The sequence below is a fragment of the Dipodomys ordii genome, unplaced genomic scaffold (assembly GCF_000151885.1).
Source record: "Dipodomys ordii isolate 6190 unplaced genomic scaffold, Dord_2.0 Scaffold85, whole genome shotgun sequence".
Lineage (NCBI taxonomy): Eukaryota > Metazoa > Chordata > Mammalia > Rodentia > Heteromyidae > Dipodomys > Dipodomys ordii.
This window is the reverse complement of record NW_012267301.1, coordinates 3,641,699-3,659,766: the sequence shown is the minus strand read 5'-3', so window position 1 is coordinate 3,659,766 and position 18,068 is coordinate 3,641,699. Positions and strand designations below refer to the sequence as shown.

General features: G+C 46.8%; 1 protein-coding gene across 1 annotated transcript in view; it reads left to right on the top strand.

Annotated features, from left to right (window-relative positions):
* Nucleotides 1-18,068, top strand: part of Afap1l1 (actin filament associated protein 1-like 1) — a 37,962-nt gene that overhangs the window by 18,210 nt on the left and 1,684 nt on the right. The window contains exons 9-17 of the mRNA XM_013025579.1: nucleotides 454-547; nucleotides 747-911; nucleotides 2,285-2,496; nucleotides 3,543-3,688; nucleotides 4,611-4,683; nucleotides 6,883-6,994; nucleotides 10,207-10,371; nucleotides 12,933-13,111; nucleotides 17,786-17,914. Of these exons, the coding sequence (XP_012881033.1) occupies nucleotides 454-547; nucleotides 747-911; nucleotides 2,285-2,496; nucleotides 3,543-3,688; nucleotides 4,611-4,683; nucleotides 6,883-6,994; nucleotides 10,207-10,371; nucleotides 12,933-13,111; nucleotides 17,786-17,914 (1,275 nt within the window). The remainder of the gene's footprint in view (nucleotides 1-453; nucleotides 548-746; nucleotides 912-2,284; nucleotides 2,497-3,542; nucleotides 3,689-4,610; nucleotides 4,684-6,882; nucleotides 6,995-10,206; nucleotides 10,372-12,932; nucleotides 13,112-17,785; nucleotides 17,915-18,068) is intronic.

The following is an 18,068-nucleotide window of genomic DNA, read 5'->3' as shown; positions in this document are numbered from 1 at the left end:
CAGACTTTCCTGCCTAGGCTGGCGATCTCAGCCTCCTAAGTAACTATACAGGTGTGAGCCACAGGCTCACTGTCATGTTGGTTCTTCCCCTTCTAAGTCTCATCTTGCCAGGATGACACTCTTTAGTGGCTCTTTTGCATTCAGGCTTACTCCCTTCTTGCCTGACTCCACTACCCACAGCTTTACAGTAGTATCCTGCGTTCATTCCCTCCCAACGCCCAGTCAACTGCTGAATAGAGTAGACTCCTAGGACATTGCTGTTAGTGTGCTATAATCACCTCATTCCCCAGCAGATATGGCCAAACACACCTAAGTTGCCATCTTCCCAGTCCCTGGGGTAGTTAGTATAAGGCACATAACAGTTGATGACAATGTTTGTTAACTATTTTATCATGCGCTTGGGTACTTAGGGGGAAGACTGAACTGATTGAGGCTATCTCTCTCCCTCCCCAGAGGCTGTCCCAAGAGAAGCAGACCTCAGACTCAGACAGTCTGGGCATGGGCGACAGTGGTTCCACCCTCGGTCGCCGGGAAGCTTGTGAACAAGGTAGAGCCCTCCTCCCTTGTCTCAGGCTGGAGGATGCTCTAGCTGGAGTGGGGGTGGGGGGAGGCTTACCCCTAGGCACAAGTGATTGAAGTCCATACAGGCCAGTCCTATGTGCAGGCTGCAAAGGGCTGCTGGGAACAACAAGGATGGGTAGAACCAGAGCCCCTCCTCCATGCCCAACCCATTTCTTGGGCAATAGGCAAAGGGAAGAAGAGCAGCCTGGCAGAGCTGAAGGGCTCCATGAGCAGGGCTGCAGGCCGCAAGATCAACCGCATCATCAGTTTCTCCAAGAAGAAGGCCCTGGCCGAGGACCTACAGACATCCTCCACCACGTCCTCCACTGAGGAAGAGGTTCCATGCTGTGGTGGGTATGGGATGGGGGAGAAAGGTTGCTCAGGTTTTACAGAGCAGGGCTCCTGGGGCTGAAGCCAAGAGACCCTCCATGCCTTAGCCCTCTGGCCCCCAGGATAGGGTGGTGATCCATCCTCTGGATGGCTAAACCCACTTAGCAACACGCCTTCCCTCCATTTCTTTGTTCCTCTGAGGCCCTGAAGTTCAGAGGAAAACAAGATTGCTCCATCCCTGCTCCCTGTCACTTTAGGCAAACCACTGCCCACCTCAGCCTTAGTTTCTCCATTTCCTCTGCTATCCTGAGAGTAACTTAGTTCATAGCTTATAACATGGCAGGTACTTCAGTTATAGCTCTGTCTTGTAGAGAAATTTGGCCAGCCATTGGTGACCTGTAATTCTAACCACACAGGAGACTGAGATCTGAGGATAATGGTTTGAAGCCAGTCCTGGCAAGAAAGTTCGTGAGATTCCTATCTCCAGTTAACCAGCAAAAAGCCAGAGGTAGAGATGTGGCTCAAGTTGTAGAATGCAAAACCTTGAGTGAAAAAGCTAAATGAGAGTGTGACATCCTGGGTTCAAGCCCCAGCACCAGTACACACAAAAACACAACAACAACAACAAAAATGCTTAAGATCTTTTTAATATAAATGCATTTAGCATTTGTGAAAACACATTTGGAAGAGAAGCATTATTTTTCCAATAAATACAGTATACTGAATATAATACTGTACGCCAGTAGAAAGCCATCCAATTTGGCAGGTTTAGGTGTAACTCTGTAGTAGAACACTTGTCCAGCATGTGTGAGGCCTTGGATTGAATTCCTATTCCTACAAAAAATAAATAAGATCATCTGTTTCCAATATGCAGAGTATTCTAACCTAAAAAAATAGTACAAGAGCATATGACTATAGGGAGATATTTTGTAATCAGTGAGTCAAATTACGCTATGGTTAATAATGATCATGATGACAATACTAATAATATTTATGTGCTGCTGTCAGCTATGGTGGTTTCCACAGGCTGCCGCTAGGTGTCAGCACCATCCATTGGTTTCCATCTTGCAGTACAAGTTGTGGGGGCAGGCAGGAGGCATGTTGTGCTCTTGATAGGGTTGTGTCTTTATAGCCTTAGGTGTAGCTTCCGCACTTCCCAGCACTATTTTTGATGTGCTCCTTAGGGTGTTCAGGGATTATCAGCACTCCCTTCAGAACCAGAAAACCAGCTCAGGAAAGAGGGTGCTTAAGGCCTTTCCCAGTAAAGCACAAGGGCACTGGGGTGGTACAAGTGCTCAGCCCTGGGGTACAGGGCTGCACACCTGCACCCCGCACACCCCAGCTCCCACACACACACAGGCTGTTGGAGGTCACATGCCCTCTCCCCTCCCAGGTTATCTGAACGTGCTGGTAGCCCAGGGCTGGAAAGAACGCTGGTGCCGCCTTCGGTGCAGCACTCTGTATTTCCACAAGGACCGCGCGGACCTGCAGACCCACGTGAACGCCATCGCCCTGCGTGGCTGCGAGGTGGCCCCGGGCTTTGGGCCTAGGCACCCGTTTGCCTTCAGGATCCTGCGCAATCGGCAGGAGGTGGCCATCCTGGAGGTGAGGGGCAAGGGGCCCGGGGGTCCTGGCCCCAAGGTCTTTTTGGGGGGTGGGGTGGCTACCACTGCCCTGCGCTGCAGGCAGGGAGGGGGAGGACACAATAGAACACAGGCCACCAACCTTCAAATCCCGGCTAAACATGAATGACATCAAGTAAGTATTAGGAACATTACAGTTACATCCCATAAAAGGGGAGAAGCATGCCTACACTACTAAAAATGATTTTTCTGATATTCTTAATAGCCCATTATATATTTTTTAAATTTAGTATTATTATAAAGGTGACGTACAGGGGTGTTACAGTGACATACATAAGTCAGGTAATGAGTACATTTCTTCTTGGACAGTGTCACCCCTCCCCTCACTCTCTCTTAGTTTTCCCCTCCCATCCCCATGGACAAAGTGTTATAGTTCATGTTCAACATAATGTCTAGTAAGTACCACTGAGTGGAGCATTAAACAGAACATTCTGTATTTAGATTTTCTCAGGCAGCCTGAGAGCCCAGGTTCATCTGTTCATCCTGATCTTAAATTTCAGGGAACACTTAAATATTGTTTTTATACCCAAATGGTTAGGAGGACCCCAAAAGTATGCAGTCTTAGAAAGGTATTCAGGGCCTGGGAATGTGGCTCAGTGGTAGAGTGCTTGCCTAGCATGCATGAAGCCCTGAGTTCAATTCCTCAGTGCCATATAAACAGAAAAGGCCAGAAGTGGTGCTGTGGCTCAAGGGGTAGAGTGCTAGCCTTGAGCACAAAGAGGCTCAGGGACAGAGCCCAGGCCCTGAGTTCAGTCCCCAGGATTGGCACAAAAGAAAGGTAGTCAGGTAGGGCCTCTGCTCTTAGAGGAGGTGGCTTTGACAGAATTTAGAATCCAGGGAAATAAGGAATCTCAGATTTCTAGATGTCCTACTCTCATTCCTCTTTGACCCCTAAGGATGGGGTACAGAATAGGTGCTTCTGAGTATTTGTGGTCTGGCTGAAGAAAGCAGGCTGCCATCAACCTTCACAATGTGGAACTGAGGTCCACTGTGCCCCTTCTACTCCAGGCAAACTCTTCAGAAGACATGGGTCGCTGGCTTGGGCTGCTGCTGGTGGAGATGGGCTCCAGAGTCACCCCAGAGGCACTGCACTATGACTATGTGGATGTGGAGACCTTAACCAGCATCGTCAGTGCTGGACGCAACTCCTTCCTGTAAGGGGTGGTCCACCACCCGCGCCTGCTCAGGGCTTTCACCTCCGTCTGTGCTCTGAGCCCAGCCTTGGGCACTGGGAGGAAGGGGAGGAGCGGTGGGAAGCTAGGGTGGTGCCTTCTTCAGTCAGCAATGCGGAGGGAGCTGCCCAGGGTGGACACACCCTGTAGACAGAATGACTCAAAAAGGATCTGTGTTCACCACCGGACCTTTCGCAGACACACCCCTGAGCATCGGTGTGGGCCATGTGGATGATCCACCAATTTCAGCATTGGAAGAGCTCAAGCCAGGCATGGCGTCATTCACCTTTAAACATAGCACTCAGAATTTCAAAGTCAAAAGTCAGCCTGGGCTACCTGGCAAGACCCTGGCTCCAAAACAAAGAAAAACTTGCCAGACATTAGTGGCTCACACCTGTAATCCTAGCCACTCGAGGCTGAGATCTATGGAATATGGTTCAAAGCCAGCCCAGGCAGGAAAGTCTGTGAAACTCTTATCTCCAGTTAACCTCTAGAAAACTGGAAGTGTTGCTGTGGCTCAAAGTAGTAGAGTGCTAGACTTGAGCAATAAAGCTCAGGGACAGATCCCAGGCCCTGAGTTCAAGCCCCACAGCTGACAACAACAACAACAAAAGAAAGACTGCAAGGTGTTGGTGGCTTGTGCCTATAACCTAGCTACTCGGGAAGCTGAGATCGGATGATTACCGTTCAAAGCCAGCTCAGGCAGGAAAGTCCATAAGATTCGAGATTCTTATCTCCAGTTAGCCAGCAAAAAGCCAGAAGTGTGGCGGAGGTGTGGCTCAAATTGTAGGGGCACACAATATCTTCCAATTCTATGGAGAGCTGCTGCCAGAATCTCAGGAGGGGTGACCAGGAAAGCACCACCCCCACCAGCATCCCCCCCCCATTCCTCCTGTTTCCCTAGGTACGCCAGATCCTGCCAGGATCAGTGGCCTGAGCCCCGTGTCTATGACGACGTTCCCTATGAACAGGTGCAGGTATGGTGGCTTGGGTTGCCCGAGAACATGGCAGAGGCTGCTTCTGTCCCTACACCCCATCCACACACACTGTCCCCTGTCCCTGTGTCTATGACGATGTTCCCTATGAACAGGTACAGGTATGGTGGCTTGGGTTGCCCGAGAACATGGCAGAGGCTGCTTCTGTCCCTACACCCCATCCACACACACTGTCCCCTGTCCCTTTCTGCCTTGGAAAAACTGCTTTTCTTAAGCAACAGCTAGAAGGTTGGGCTCTGCTCCTCCTCAGAACTCTGGATGAGGAGTCTGTGGTGCAGGAAGTACCAATGGATTTGCGGGGGTGGAGGGGGTAAATCTGTTCCCAAGTGCCCTTACAACCTGTCTTTTCTGCCCGGGAGAAGAAGCACACTCTGACTAGACAGGTGGGTGGAGCAGCCTCACATCTAGGCAGAGAGAGGCTCAAGCTGCCAAAGACACCAGAGACAAGTCTGCAGGCCACAGCCCTTCTGTGGATGGTGCTGGCTGGCACTCTGAGAATCACACCTCCGTGACTCACTTTACTAGAAATCTCCCTAGCCACCCTTTCTGTTTCCATGGTCTTTCTTCAGATTCAGATGAACACAGGGACCTACCTTGAGATGTGTAGCCGGACAGCTTAGTGCCTTAGACATGAATGCTGGAGTTAAACCTGGAGCTGAGGCCAAATGACCTGTGTGGGCTTTTCTGGGCCTCACATCCAGGCACCTAGTAGGCAAGAGAACGCTTACCTTCTAGGACTGTGGTGAGAACTAAGTGAAATATTGCATGTAAAAAAAGATCAGCAAGTGGCGCTGTGGCTCGAGTGGAGAGCGCTTGCCTTGAGCTGAAGATCTCAGGGACAGCACCCAGACCCAGAGTTCAAGCCCCACGACCAACAAAAAATCAGCACAGGCAGGGTCTGGTGGCTCACACCTATAATCCTAGCTACTACACAGGAGGCTGAGATCTGAGGATCACAACTTAAAGCCAGCCTGGGCAGGAAAGTCCATGAGACTTAGCTCCAACCTGGAAGTGGAGCTGGGTTCAAAGTGGTAGAGTGCTAACCTTGAGCAAAACAGCTCAAGGACAGTGCCCGGGCCCAGAGTCCAAGCCCCATGACTGCCCCCCTCCCCTCTCAAACAAAAAAACATTATAGTACCTGGACATTGGGAAGTTTCATACAGAAGAATCAATAGTACCTACACCCAAATCTAGTTACTTAGGAGGCTGAGATCTGGAGCAGAAAAGTATGAGATCTGACCTCTCAAATAGCCAGCAAAAATTAGGGCTGGAGGCACAGTATCAGACCCTGAATTAAAAAAAAAGTACTGTTGTTATCAATATTATAGTTACATAATAGTATTATACTCCACTAGAGTTTCCTGAGCTTTGAGTAGATTTTGAGTATTTGTTTTATTTATTTATTGGTTTTATTTATTTATTTATTTATTTATTAGGAGTGGACTCAACACCTCATGCTACACTCTAGCATTTGAGCCACACTCCTGTTCTTTTGTATTGTTGTTGTTTTCTTCTTTTTCAGGACAATTTTTTATTAGTCTACACTAGTTTTATAAGAAGTGGTTTCTTGGCAACATTTCCATACTTGTATGCAATGATCCCAATCAGCTTCACCCATTTGGTTTGATTTTGACATAAATGATCAATACTAACTTTTCTCAGACCAGTTTCAGACTGCCTCCTTCCACTTCCCAAGTAGCTGGGATTATAAGCATGAGCTGCCATACCTGGCCATGTAATACTGGTAATGCACAAATATGTAGCCACTTTAATAAGCTATCTTACTACTACCATAGACTGATCTCACCCGCAATTTTTGTTTCTTTTCTTGTGTTTTTTGAGGAAAGACTGTGGTAGCAATTCAGGAAATTAGAAGGATTCATCCAAATGATGTGAGGACAAAACTAATCTATCATAAATCTAATATGGTTACCACCCGTCTTACGAGATTTCTTAGTTGTCCTCTCAGCAGGCATCCCAGCTTAGGGTTGCCCTCTTCTGCCTGCCACAGAAAGATATGAGATTCAGATGGCACACTGCTCGTGAAAGTGGTTGAGAAACTGTCTGCATCTGCAGACAGAAGGCCAGGATCTCAGAGGCCCTGCCAGGCTTGTTCCCAGCAGGAACAGGGCTGAGTGACACTAGCCTTCCCAAACTTAACCTTCCTCCTCTTCCTCACAGGACGAGGAGCCCCCAAGGCCCAGCGGAGCCCAGGTGAAGCGCCATGCCTCCTCCTGCAGTGAGAAATCCCACCGAGTGGACCCCCAGGTCAAAGTCAAACGTCACGCTTCCAGTGAGTTCCATGAGGGCTGCTGCCCTGATGTGCAGGGGGAGGGGAGGGAAGCCATCATGAATGGGTCTCAAAACCAGACTCTTAGCTGGGCACTGGTGGCTCATACTGGTAATCCTAGCTATTCAGGAGGCTGGGCTCTGAGGAACAAATTTCTAAGTCAGCACAGGCAAATCTATGAGACTCTTCCCTTCAGGTAGCCAGCAAAAAGCCTGAAGTGGAGGTGTGGCACCAGTAGTAGAGCACCAACCTTGAGCTACAAAGCTAAGCAGGAACTCAAAACCCTGAGTAAGCAACACACACTCACACACACACACACACACACACACACTGCAGAGTAAGCAAATTAGATGAGTAAAATATAGGGAAAGAAAGCATGCTACCCTAAGAAAAGGAACAACAGACCCTTGGGAGAGCATTGGCCTAGCATGTAAAAGTCCCGTGACTCGTCTCAGCCTGCAAAGCAGAGTACTTTAGGATTGGGGCAGATAGTGAACTGGAGCTATCAGACAGCATGCAACCCTCCAGGAGCCCCCAACAGCAGCACTAGCCAGATTTACCTATTCATCAAAAATGCTAGAAATTGGGCTTTTTGTTTTTATCTCACAAGATTTTTTTATTATCATACATTATTACCAGGGAAGTCCACGATGGCATTTCCACACATGTATATAATGCATTAGGACCTTGCCTCCTCCATCACTCTCCCTGACCCCTGCCTCTTCCTAAAATAACTTCAACAGGGTTCACTGCTGTATTTTCATATATACAAACCAACTGCTTTGACCATATTCAGCCTCATTGCAATCTTCTGTTTTAATATAAGGGATTAAGTTTTTTAAAGATTGAACACTGGTAATGTAGACATAAGTATACATACAGATATAAATACAGCTACAGATATAAAATACAGATTCAGAGACCATCTCCCTACTTTACCGGTTTCCTGAGCTAACAACTTCTTTCTGATCTGGGGTGACAAGGGTAAACCAGACCCCCTCCATGTACCCTGGATGGGCTGCCTGGAGAGCCACAGCTCCCCTGTGTATCCCAGCCGAGCCCCACCCAGCTCTGCACGGGATCCAGTGAGGTGCCTGACTGCCGCCCTGCACCAGTGACTCTGTGCCAGACCACGCCTGTGGGTTCTGTTGCCAGCACAGCCTCTGCCCCTTGAGCAAGCCAGCATCCTGTCAGCCTCTGTGTTCCAAGAGGTTCTTCTTTCTTCTCTACATTTCTTCCCTAGTCTGCACCTGGACAAACTCATACTCTGTACTCTTTTTTTTGGGGGGGGGGTGCGCGGGGGCTGGTCCTGGGGCTTGAACTCAGGGTCTGGGTGCTGTCCCTGAGCTTCCTTTGCTCAGGCTATCACTTTGAGCCACGGCACCAATTCCAACTTGTTTGTTTTGCAGTTTAGTAGAGATAAACAGTCTCACATACTTCCCTGATCAGGCTGGCTTCAAACTGAAATCCTCAGTTCTCAGCCTCCTGAGTAGCTAGGATTACCGGTGTGAACCACCAGCACCTGCCTGCACTTTGTTTTTTGAAGTATTATTTTGAAAACATCATTTTGCAATGCTCTAGCACTGTTTTATTAGTATAGCTTGTCCCTGGGGGCTGGGAAGGTGGCCCAGTGGTAGAGCGCTTGCCTTGCATGCCTAAGACCCTGGGTTCAATTCCTCAGCACCACATAAGCAAAAAGAAAAAAGCCAGAAGTGGTGCTGTGGCTCAAGCAGTAGAGCGCTAGCCTTGAGCTGAAGAACTGAGGGACAGTGCCCAGGCCCAGAGTTCAGGCCCCACGACTGGACCCCCCCCAAAAAAAAATATATATATACATAGCTTGTCCCTCCTGGGGGTAGATCTGCCTTCCCTTGTTCCTCACTCAACCACTACACTGCTATGTAACATTGGAGAGATCTCTCCCCTTTTGGGGTGAGGAGTTCCCTCTTAGGCACTGGAAACAATGGGCCCTATTTTAAATGGAAAACTACTATGAAAACAGCAATGAAACCTGTTGACGTAGCTTTGGAAAGGGAAGAAAAGAGGAAAGGAGAGTGATAGAGCTGAGCTTGATTGCAGACTATTGTAAATGTGTGGAAATGCAACAGTGAAATTTCTGTCTACCATAACTAAGGTAAGCTAATAAAGAAAAATGGAAAACTAACTGAAATAAATGTGGAAGAGTAAATAGATCACACACACACACACACACACACACACACACACGCACGCGCGCACGTAAAGTGATGATGAGAGAATACAAGTACTGTTTACCTGTTTCTAAAGACCTTGGTGCCTTGATCTGCTAGCTCCCTTTTCCTCTCTTTTCCTTAAGGCATTCCATCTAAATAAAAGGAATTGGTTGACTGATATACCACTGGCTCACACCTATGATCATTAACTACTCAGATCTTAGGATTATGGTTCAAAGCCAGCGTGGGTAGGAAAGTCTATGAGACTCTGGTTTCCAAAAACAAGCAAAAAAGCTCAAGTGGTAGAGCACTAGTCTTGAGCATAAAAGCTCAGGAACAGTGTCTACCCAGTCCCTGAGTTCAAGCCCCAGGACACTGACTGACTGACTGACTGACTCTGACTCTTCCCTCCCCCTTCCCCCCCTCCTCCCCTCCCCCCCCCCCCGCCCCCCACCGTCTGTCTTGACCACCTTCATTACTGTGTTGGCTAGGTTTATACTCTAGCCAGAAAAAAGAAACCAAAAGCACCAGGGACAAAAATACAGTTTCTCCCTCCCCCGTAGTATAACCCCTGTTTTCACTATATTTGATTGGTATAATTTATGGAGGGGAAGAGAAAAAACAAATTGTTTAAATAGGAATACAGGTGGACCTATTGCAGCAATGAGATGTACAAGATGTTATGTCAAAAATGAACTTTACAACTTTGGCGGAGGGGGAAGGATGGGAAGGGGAAACAAGAGGAAGCAACAATGCTTGATAAGAAATGCACTCATAACCTTGTCCATGTAATTGTAATCCCTCTGTACGGTATTTTCACAATTAAAAAAAATACAGAGTTGCACATTCTGACACAATTTGAGAGAGGTCACTGTGCGTGCACAACCACACACACACACAAAGGAATTGGTTGAATCTTCCCATTTTACTGACAGAGCCATTTGAGACTGAGGAAAAGCCGACACAGCCTCGTACCTCACCAGAGGTCATGACTGAGAGCCTTTCCTCTCTTCCCATATCTCACAGGTGCCAATCAATATAAGTACGGCAAGAACCGGGCTGAGGAGGATGCCCGGCGGTACCTGGTAGAAAAAGAGAAACTAGAGAAAGAGAAAGAGATGATTCGGACAGAGCTGCTAGCCCTGCGGCAGGAGAAGAGGGAGCTGAAGGAAGCCATTCGGAGCAGCTCAGGTACTGCATGGGCATGGCCCCAAGTACACCTGCCCTGGCACAGTGTGGAGTCATCTGCACAGGGCATCTGGCTTTCCACCCAACTGATAGGAGGCTCCTCCCTTCCTCCCCCGCCCCCTTGTTTCTGGTTACTTCCTTTAACTAAAGCACGCGCTGTCAAGTTAGTGACTGCTTTTGGCTAGAAAAGCATCAAACTCATGGGTGATCTCAAGGCAGTAAGAGCCTGGGTTTAAGAAGTGTGAAAAATAAGTGCAGAGAGTGACTCGAGTGGTAAAGCACCTACCTAGTAAATGTGAGTTCAAACCCAGTACAGTCAGAAAGAAGCTGGGTGCTGGTGGCTTACACCTGCAATCTTAGCAACAGAGGAAGCTGCGATCTGAAGATCGATGTTCAAAGCCAGCCTAGGCAGGAAAGTCTGTGAGACTCTTGTCTCCAATAGACCACTAAAAAAGCCAAAAGTGAAGCTATGGCTCAAGTGGTAGCGACTCTTCTCGACAATTAACCACCAAAAAGCAGGAAATGGAACTGTGGCTCAATGCAGTAGGGTACTAGCCTTGAGCCAAAGAAGCTCAGAGACAGCACACAGGTCCTATGTTCAAGCCTCAGGACTGGCACTAACAAAAAGAGAGAAAGAAAAAGAAAACCCCTACTGAGTGTGCCTTGGCATCACTTTGAACCCATAGCCCTTCATTCTCAGGTCTGTGAGAGGCATTGGTCCCAGGCTGGCAAGGATACACAGTGTTACTTCCCAGTGTTTCTTCTGAAACACAGGGACTTTTGCAGCCCTTACCAGCTCTGCAGACCTCACCAGCTCTGCGCTTCTCCACACCCCTCCTTTCAGCCATGTTTCCTCTAGTTCTCTAGCTACAGCTTATCATGCTCAGCCTGAGGTTTCTTCACATGCTGGGGAACAGAGAACCTCATAAAACATGTCTACAGTTGTGTAGCCCATGAATCTCTGGGTCCATTCCTAGGATAAAAACACAAACTATTTCAGGACCTCAAGGGCTGCTCTGGCGCCTCAAACCCAGAGCTTTTGGTTTAGGGTGAGACCCATTCTGAGTAGCCAAGGGGCAGAATCAGTGGGAGGTACAGGAAAGCTTGGTTTCAATATAAAGGCAGTTGGTATAAGAGCCAGAAACATGAGTGGCTCTCCTCCATTTTTTGGGGGGGGGGGACGTTTGTGGGGCCTGAACTCTGGGCCTGGGCGCTGTCCCTCAGCTCTTCAGCTCAAGGCTAGCGCTTTACCACTTGAGCCACAGTGCCCCTTCCAGCTTTTTTCTTTTTGCTTTTGTGGTGCTGAGGAATTGAATCCAGGGCCTCATGCATGCAAGGCAAGCGCTCTACCGCTGAGCCACTTTCCCAGCCCTCTCCTCCATTTTTTTAAACTATATTGCTATCACCTTGTAACAGAGTAGACAGTTTTATTATCTTATTGTTTATCACACACACAGATTCTTCAAAGGCAAAAATCTTTGCCAGTTGTACTGTCTGACATATCTCAAGGTTTAGGACAGTGTCTGGTACATAGTAAAAGAACACAGTAAGTGCTTACTAAAGGAAGAATGAGTGAGTTTAACATTACTAGGTAACTTCTCAATGCAGAACAGAGAGTGGAACTAGCTGAAAACCTGGGAAGACCCATCAAGTGCCCATGGCTCTTGCTACTCAGGAGGCTGAGATCAAACCCAGCCTAGGCAGACAAATGTGAGAGGTGCTTATCCAATTAAGAAGCAAAAAGTCAGAAGTGGAAGCATGTTTCAGGTCATATGGAGCCAGCCATGAACAAAAAAGCTAAGCAAGAGCATGAGGCCCTGAGTTCAAGTACCAGCAGTATGGGCACTAGTACGGCACCAAAAAACAAAACAAAACAAATGCCTGAAAAGATACCACCACTTAGAAACACCACTAAAAAAGTTAAACTGAATAAGCAGCAAAATTCTGAAAACCCTCATCTCTGTAAAGCCTCATGTTGACTCTGGCCTGCAAGCAACAGACACCAAAATCAGACTGACATACTGGAAGAAAAAGATAGCTAGAAAAATTGGCAAAACAGGTACTGTGAGGTCTAAGGACATAAGCAATGTCACTGGGAAGCTAATTTCTCTAATGCTGCTGCCTTCCTCTACTTTGATTTTGTTCCCTCCCCCTTGTGGTGGCAGAGTGGCTGTACAGCTCCAGCCCTCATTTTAGCCTGTTCTCTTCTCAGTGACCACACCAACTTGATCTCTAAACCAGTCCCTGTGACCATAAGAGGTAATTATGGTCCAGGCCTAAATTATGTGCCAAACCCTTGAACTAGGAATGAGGTCGACCCCATTCAAACTACGGAGAATAAAGGGAAAGAATGATGTCCCAGTAGGAAATCAGGAGAAACAGTGGTTCCCTACTTCTCAGAGATGGGAACTAAGCAGCCAAAGACATCACTGTAGACCTGGAAAGCCAGGCCCAAAATCCATCTCCTAAGTGGGACTGAAGGCTTCCACTCAGGGCTGAGGCCCTTGAGCAGCTCCCTGAGCTTTGGGGTAGGCGCAGCTGTTTCTCACTCTCTCTGCACTCAGGTCCAAAGCTGAAGGCCCTGGAGGAGGCAGTGGCCAGCCTGGAGGCTCAGTGTCGGGCAAAGGAGGAACATCGGATTGATCTGGAGCTGAAGCTCGTAGCTGTGAAGGAGCGCTTACAGCAGTCCCTGGCAGGGGGCCCAGCTCTGGGGCTGGCCATGAACAGCAGGGGCAGGAGTAAGGTGAGTTCCTGGCTTGTATGTGGGCAAATGCTCTCACACAGCAAGACACTCTCAGACTGCTCTGCTCACTTCAGAAAACTGAGGCCCAGGGAGGTGAAGATATGAGCCACCTGCAGCATAGCCAGGATAAGGATCTTAGAGAAAGTCCTAGTGGCTCTCTAGCCTGCTCTCTCTAGATCAGCACTGTTGTGGTCTTAGAAATCTAAGATCTTGAGCTGGACACCAGTGGTTCATGTCTGAATTCCTACTACTTAGGAAGTGAATATCTATGGATCAAGGTACAGACCATCCGGGTAAGAAAGTCCTTTAAAAAAAAAAAATAGTCCTGGGACTTGAACGCAGGGCCTGGGTACTGTCACTGAGCTTCTTTGGCTTAAGGCTAGCATTCTACCACTTGAGCCACAGCATCACCAGCTTTTTCTGTTTATGTGGTACTGAGGCATTGAACCCAGAGCTTCGTGCATACTAGGCAAGCAATCTACCACTAAGCCACATTCCCACCCCCCTGAGACTCTTATCTAACCACTAAAATGCCAGAAATGGAGGTGTGGCTCCAGTGGCAGAATGCCAGTATTGCATGAAAAAGCTAACAGATGGCCCCAGGCCCTAGTTCAAACCCTAGTACTGACCTTCCCCCTTCTCCCCACAAAATAATCTAAGATCTTGGAAATGGTCTCAAGATTACTAATAATAACAACTACCCTATATTGAATAGAAAATGTGCTGTTGGATTACCTTGGCCCAGTACAGTATTTAAACTGCAGAATCTCATAGTCCTATGAGCTTGTATTAATTCCACTTGACAAACAGGGAAACTGAGGTTCAGAAGTCTTTGAGTGACTTGCTCAGGGTCACTCAGCCAAGTGAAAGATAGAATTACAAACCCAAGAAGTGTGACTGCTGAGATTCCCAGCTATGTCCACAACCCTCTCTTCTGGGCTTAGCATTCACTCTCTCTGTTACCCCTGGCAACCATACAAGGATGATGTTCTCGCTCCCAAGAGGATATCCTAAGAGGCAACTTCCCTCACTTCAAGTCTCTTGAAAGTTCTTTCATTAGCATATATTTATTGTACAATAGCTTTTTATTATGATACTTTGTATATATATATGTATACTTTGTGTAAATATACATTGTATAAATATACTTTGTATAAATATATATATGTATACTTCTTATATGATTTGATCAAATTCATCCTTTTTTTTTGCCAGTCCTGGGGCTTGAACTCAGGGCCTGGGCACTGAACCTGGGCTTCTTTTGCTCAAGGCTAGCTCTCTATGACCCTTAAGCCACAGCACCACTCCCAGCTTTTTCTGCTTATGTAGTGCTGAGGAATTGAACCCAGGGCTTCATACATGTAAAGTGAGCACTCTACCACTAAGCCACATTCCCAACCCCCTCTATTTCTTTTTTATCCCCACTTCTTTTCCCATCTTTATTTTATAGTTTTTAATGGGCTTCATTATGTTATTTGCATATATACATATAATATACTTGGGTGATACCCCATCACCCTCTCCACCCCTCCCCTTTGCCCCCTCCCACTGGCTCTCCCGTACCATCCCCCTTTCGCATTTGTATCTTTTGCTGTTATTTTCTATCTGTTTCTTCATATGAGAGAAAGCATGAGATACTTGTCTGAGCTTATCTCGTTTAACATAATGACTTCCAATTCCATCCATTTTCCTGTCGGGATTTTCAGTCTCAATAGTGGGACCATCATTCTTTTTTTATATGAGATGCTGTATACATTCTGGGGTGCTTAGCAGCATCCCTAATGATAACACTCCACCTTCACTTACAACCACCAAAATTGTCTTGAAAGCTGGGCACAATCATATACACGTAATTCCACTATTCAGAAGGCTGAGAAGGATTACAAATTTAAGGCCAGCCTATGCTATAAAGTGAGTTCTGAGTCATGCTGGGCTATGATGGCATCTCAAAAAAAAATTCTTTAGAAAACTCACAGATGTTTCCTAGGAAACCAAAATCACTCCTGGTTAGGGACCGTTAAGAATTAGGGACCATAGCTGGGCACTGGTGGCTCACACCTGTAATCCTAGCTACTCGGGAGGCTGAGGATCATAGTTTAAAGCCAGCCCTGGTAGGAAAATCTGAGATTCTTAACTCTAGTTAATCACCAGAAAAGCCAGAAGAGGAGCTGTGGCTCAAGTGCTAGAGTGCTAGCCTTGAGTAAAGAAGCTTAGGGACAGTGCCCAGGCCCTGAGTTCAAGCAGCAGGACCAGCAAGAATTGGGGACCAGGAGTGTAACTTGATGGTACAGCACACTTGCTGACATATGCAATTCTTTAGGTGTGAGCCCTAGCACCAAGAGAGACAGAGACAGAGACACACACAGCAAGAGAGTCAGAGAGAATGAGAGACAGAAAGAATTAAGACTATATGTGTTTATCATTATATCCCTAACCCTTGCTGAAATCTTAATAATAGCAGGAGTGTAATAAATGTCTATTGAATCAGCAAATGTGTCTCCTACTTTCAGACCACAAAACTTAGAGATGAACTAGCTTGGATAATAGATATGTCATTGGAAGCTGTATTTGTATTGCTGTTGTTCCAGATGGCACAGACTGGGCAGATCACAGCCAATGACTGAAGCCAAAACTATATCTCACACCCCCACACTTCCTCTCCACAGGGAGTTTCTAACCTCATTTTAGACATGATTCACATTTGAATCAGAGTCACAGAGGGCTGGTGAGCAGCTAGAACTGGATCCCTCCCACTGCTTCTGCCCACGAGCTCACCCTGATGTCCCTGGTCCACACTGCTTGTCCTTCCACTTTTGATCCTGTGACACTCTTTGGAGATCAAGAGAGTTGTGTTCTAAATTCCTTTCAGGCTTACCTGTTGAGAGTTCATATTTAAGGAACTGCATCCTGGGGTATTAAGGAGTGTAAGGAGTAATAGTGGTGTAGGAAATGGGAAGGGATGCCAGAGAGAAGCAGACAAAGGTTAACAATAGAACTGCATAGCTCAGTGGTACAGCAAGTGCTTATTAGTATGCTTGAGGACTACATGGGGCTATGAGGTTGTGAGGATTGAATCCCAGCTCTCATATTTACCAGTCGCATGACCTTACGCAACACGTAACCTTCCTTGTTTCCTCATCTATAGAAGTAAATAACTAATCATACTCCTGTCACTGCTGGTTGGTGAGGGCTAGAATTGGAAAGCCTCCATTCAGAGTTTTGTCCCAGATCCTTAACTTCTATCTCAGAAAATGAATTTGAGGACACTGTGAGGTAGAGACTAAGGTTTATTAGTAAAGCAAAGATGGTATACCACCCAGATAGGAAAACAGGCTCATCTGAGAACAGAGTAATGAGTTCTCTAACATCACAGGTATATGTGGCAGAAAAAAAAAATGTTGGGAGCCAGGTGCTAGTGGCTAACACCTGTAATCCTAGCTACTCAGGAGGCTGAGATTGAAAATCATGGTTTGAAGTCAGCCTGGGCAAGAAAGTCCATGAGATTTTTATCTCCAGTTAACCAGCAAAAAGCCAGAAGTGTGATGGTCCTAGGGCTTGAATTTGGAGCTTAGGCACTGTACATGAGCTTTTGTGGTCAAAGCTGATGTTCAGTTGAGCCACAATTCCACTTCCAGCTTCTGCTGGTTAATTAGAGGTGAGTATCTCATAGACTTTCCAGCTTGGGCTGACTTCAAACCATGAACTATAGATTTCAGCATCTTGAGTAGCTAGGATTAGGATTACATGTGTGAGCCACTAGTATGGGGATTTCTCTGTTTGTTTGGTTTGGTTTTTTTATTTTATTTTTTATTTTTTGCCAGGCCTGGGCTTTGAACTCAGAGCCTGGGCGCTGTCCCTGAGCTTCTTTGACCACATCATCACTTCCATCTTTTTCTCAGTAGTTTATTGAAGATAAGAATCTCACAACTTTACTACTGGGCTGGCTTTGAACCACAATCCTCAGATCTCAGCCTCCTGAGTAGTTAGAATTATAGGCATGAGCCACCAGTGCCCAGCTTCCCGTGTGCTTTTTTATTTATTTTTTTTGGGGGGTCCGGTCGTGCCTGAACTCTGAGCCTGGGCGCTGTCCCTCAGCTCTTCAGCTCAAGGCTAGCACTCTACCACTTGAGCCACAGCGCCACTTCCAGCTTTTTTCTTTTTGTTTATGTGGTGCTGAGGAATCAAACCCAGGGCCTCATGCATGCAAGCGCTCTACCACTGAGCCACCTTCCCAGCCCCTTCCCGTGTGCTTTTAATGGAGCTAATTACTACAGTACTGTCTCAGAATTCCTGGTTGTTGTTTCCCATGTTTTTGTTTTTGTTTTGTTTTATTTGTCTTTTTGTCCTGATCTCTCCTCGCTCAGTACCTACTTTAATGGACTTGTAGAAAAGTTGTCTAGAACATGGTGAGAGTTCAGAAATACTGATTTTCTCAAGGCCCTTTGTATCTTTTTCCCTATGCCCTCATATGTTTGCTACTGTTTCTGTTTTAAAGTGCCTTTTGATTTCTTTTTTGTTTTTTGGTGGCATAGGGATTTGAATTCAGGGCCTTGTAATTTCTAGACAAACCAGTTCAGCTATGGCCCAGCCTCATAAAGTGCCTTATTCTTTTGAGAGCAGACTAGATGCAAATAACTAACACTAAATCTCAATTATTTTTTGGACCATTGACAGGAAACGGCAAATAAACCCCAGAACAGTGTCCCTGAGCAATCTCTCCCTGTCAACTGTGTTTCCGAGCTGAGGAAGAGGAGCCCATCCATTGTGACCACCAACCAAGGACGGGTGCTGCAGAAAGCCAAGGTATACCAACAGTTCAGGCAATCAAAACTCTAGCTGGAGCTAGGTGATGGTGGCTCGTGCCTGCAATCCTAGCTACCCAGGAAGCTGAGATCCGAGGATTGAGGTCTAGAACAAGCGAAGCAGACAAACCCAAGAAACTCTTTTTTTTTTTTTT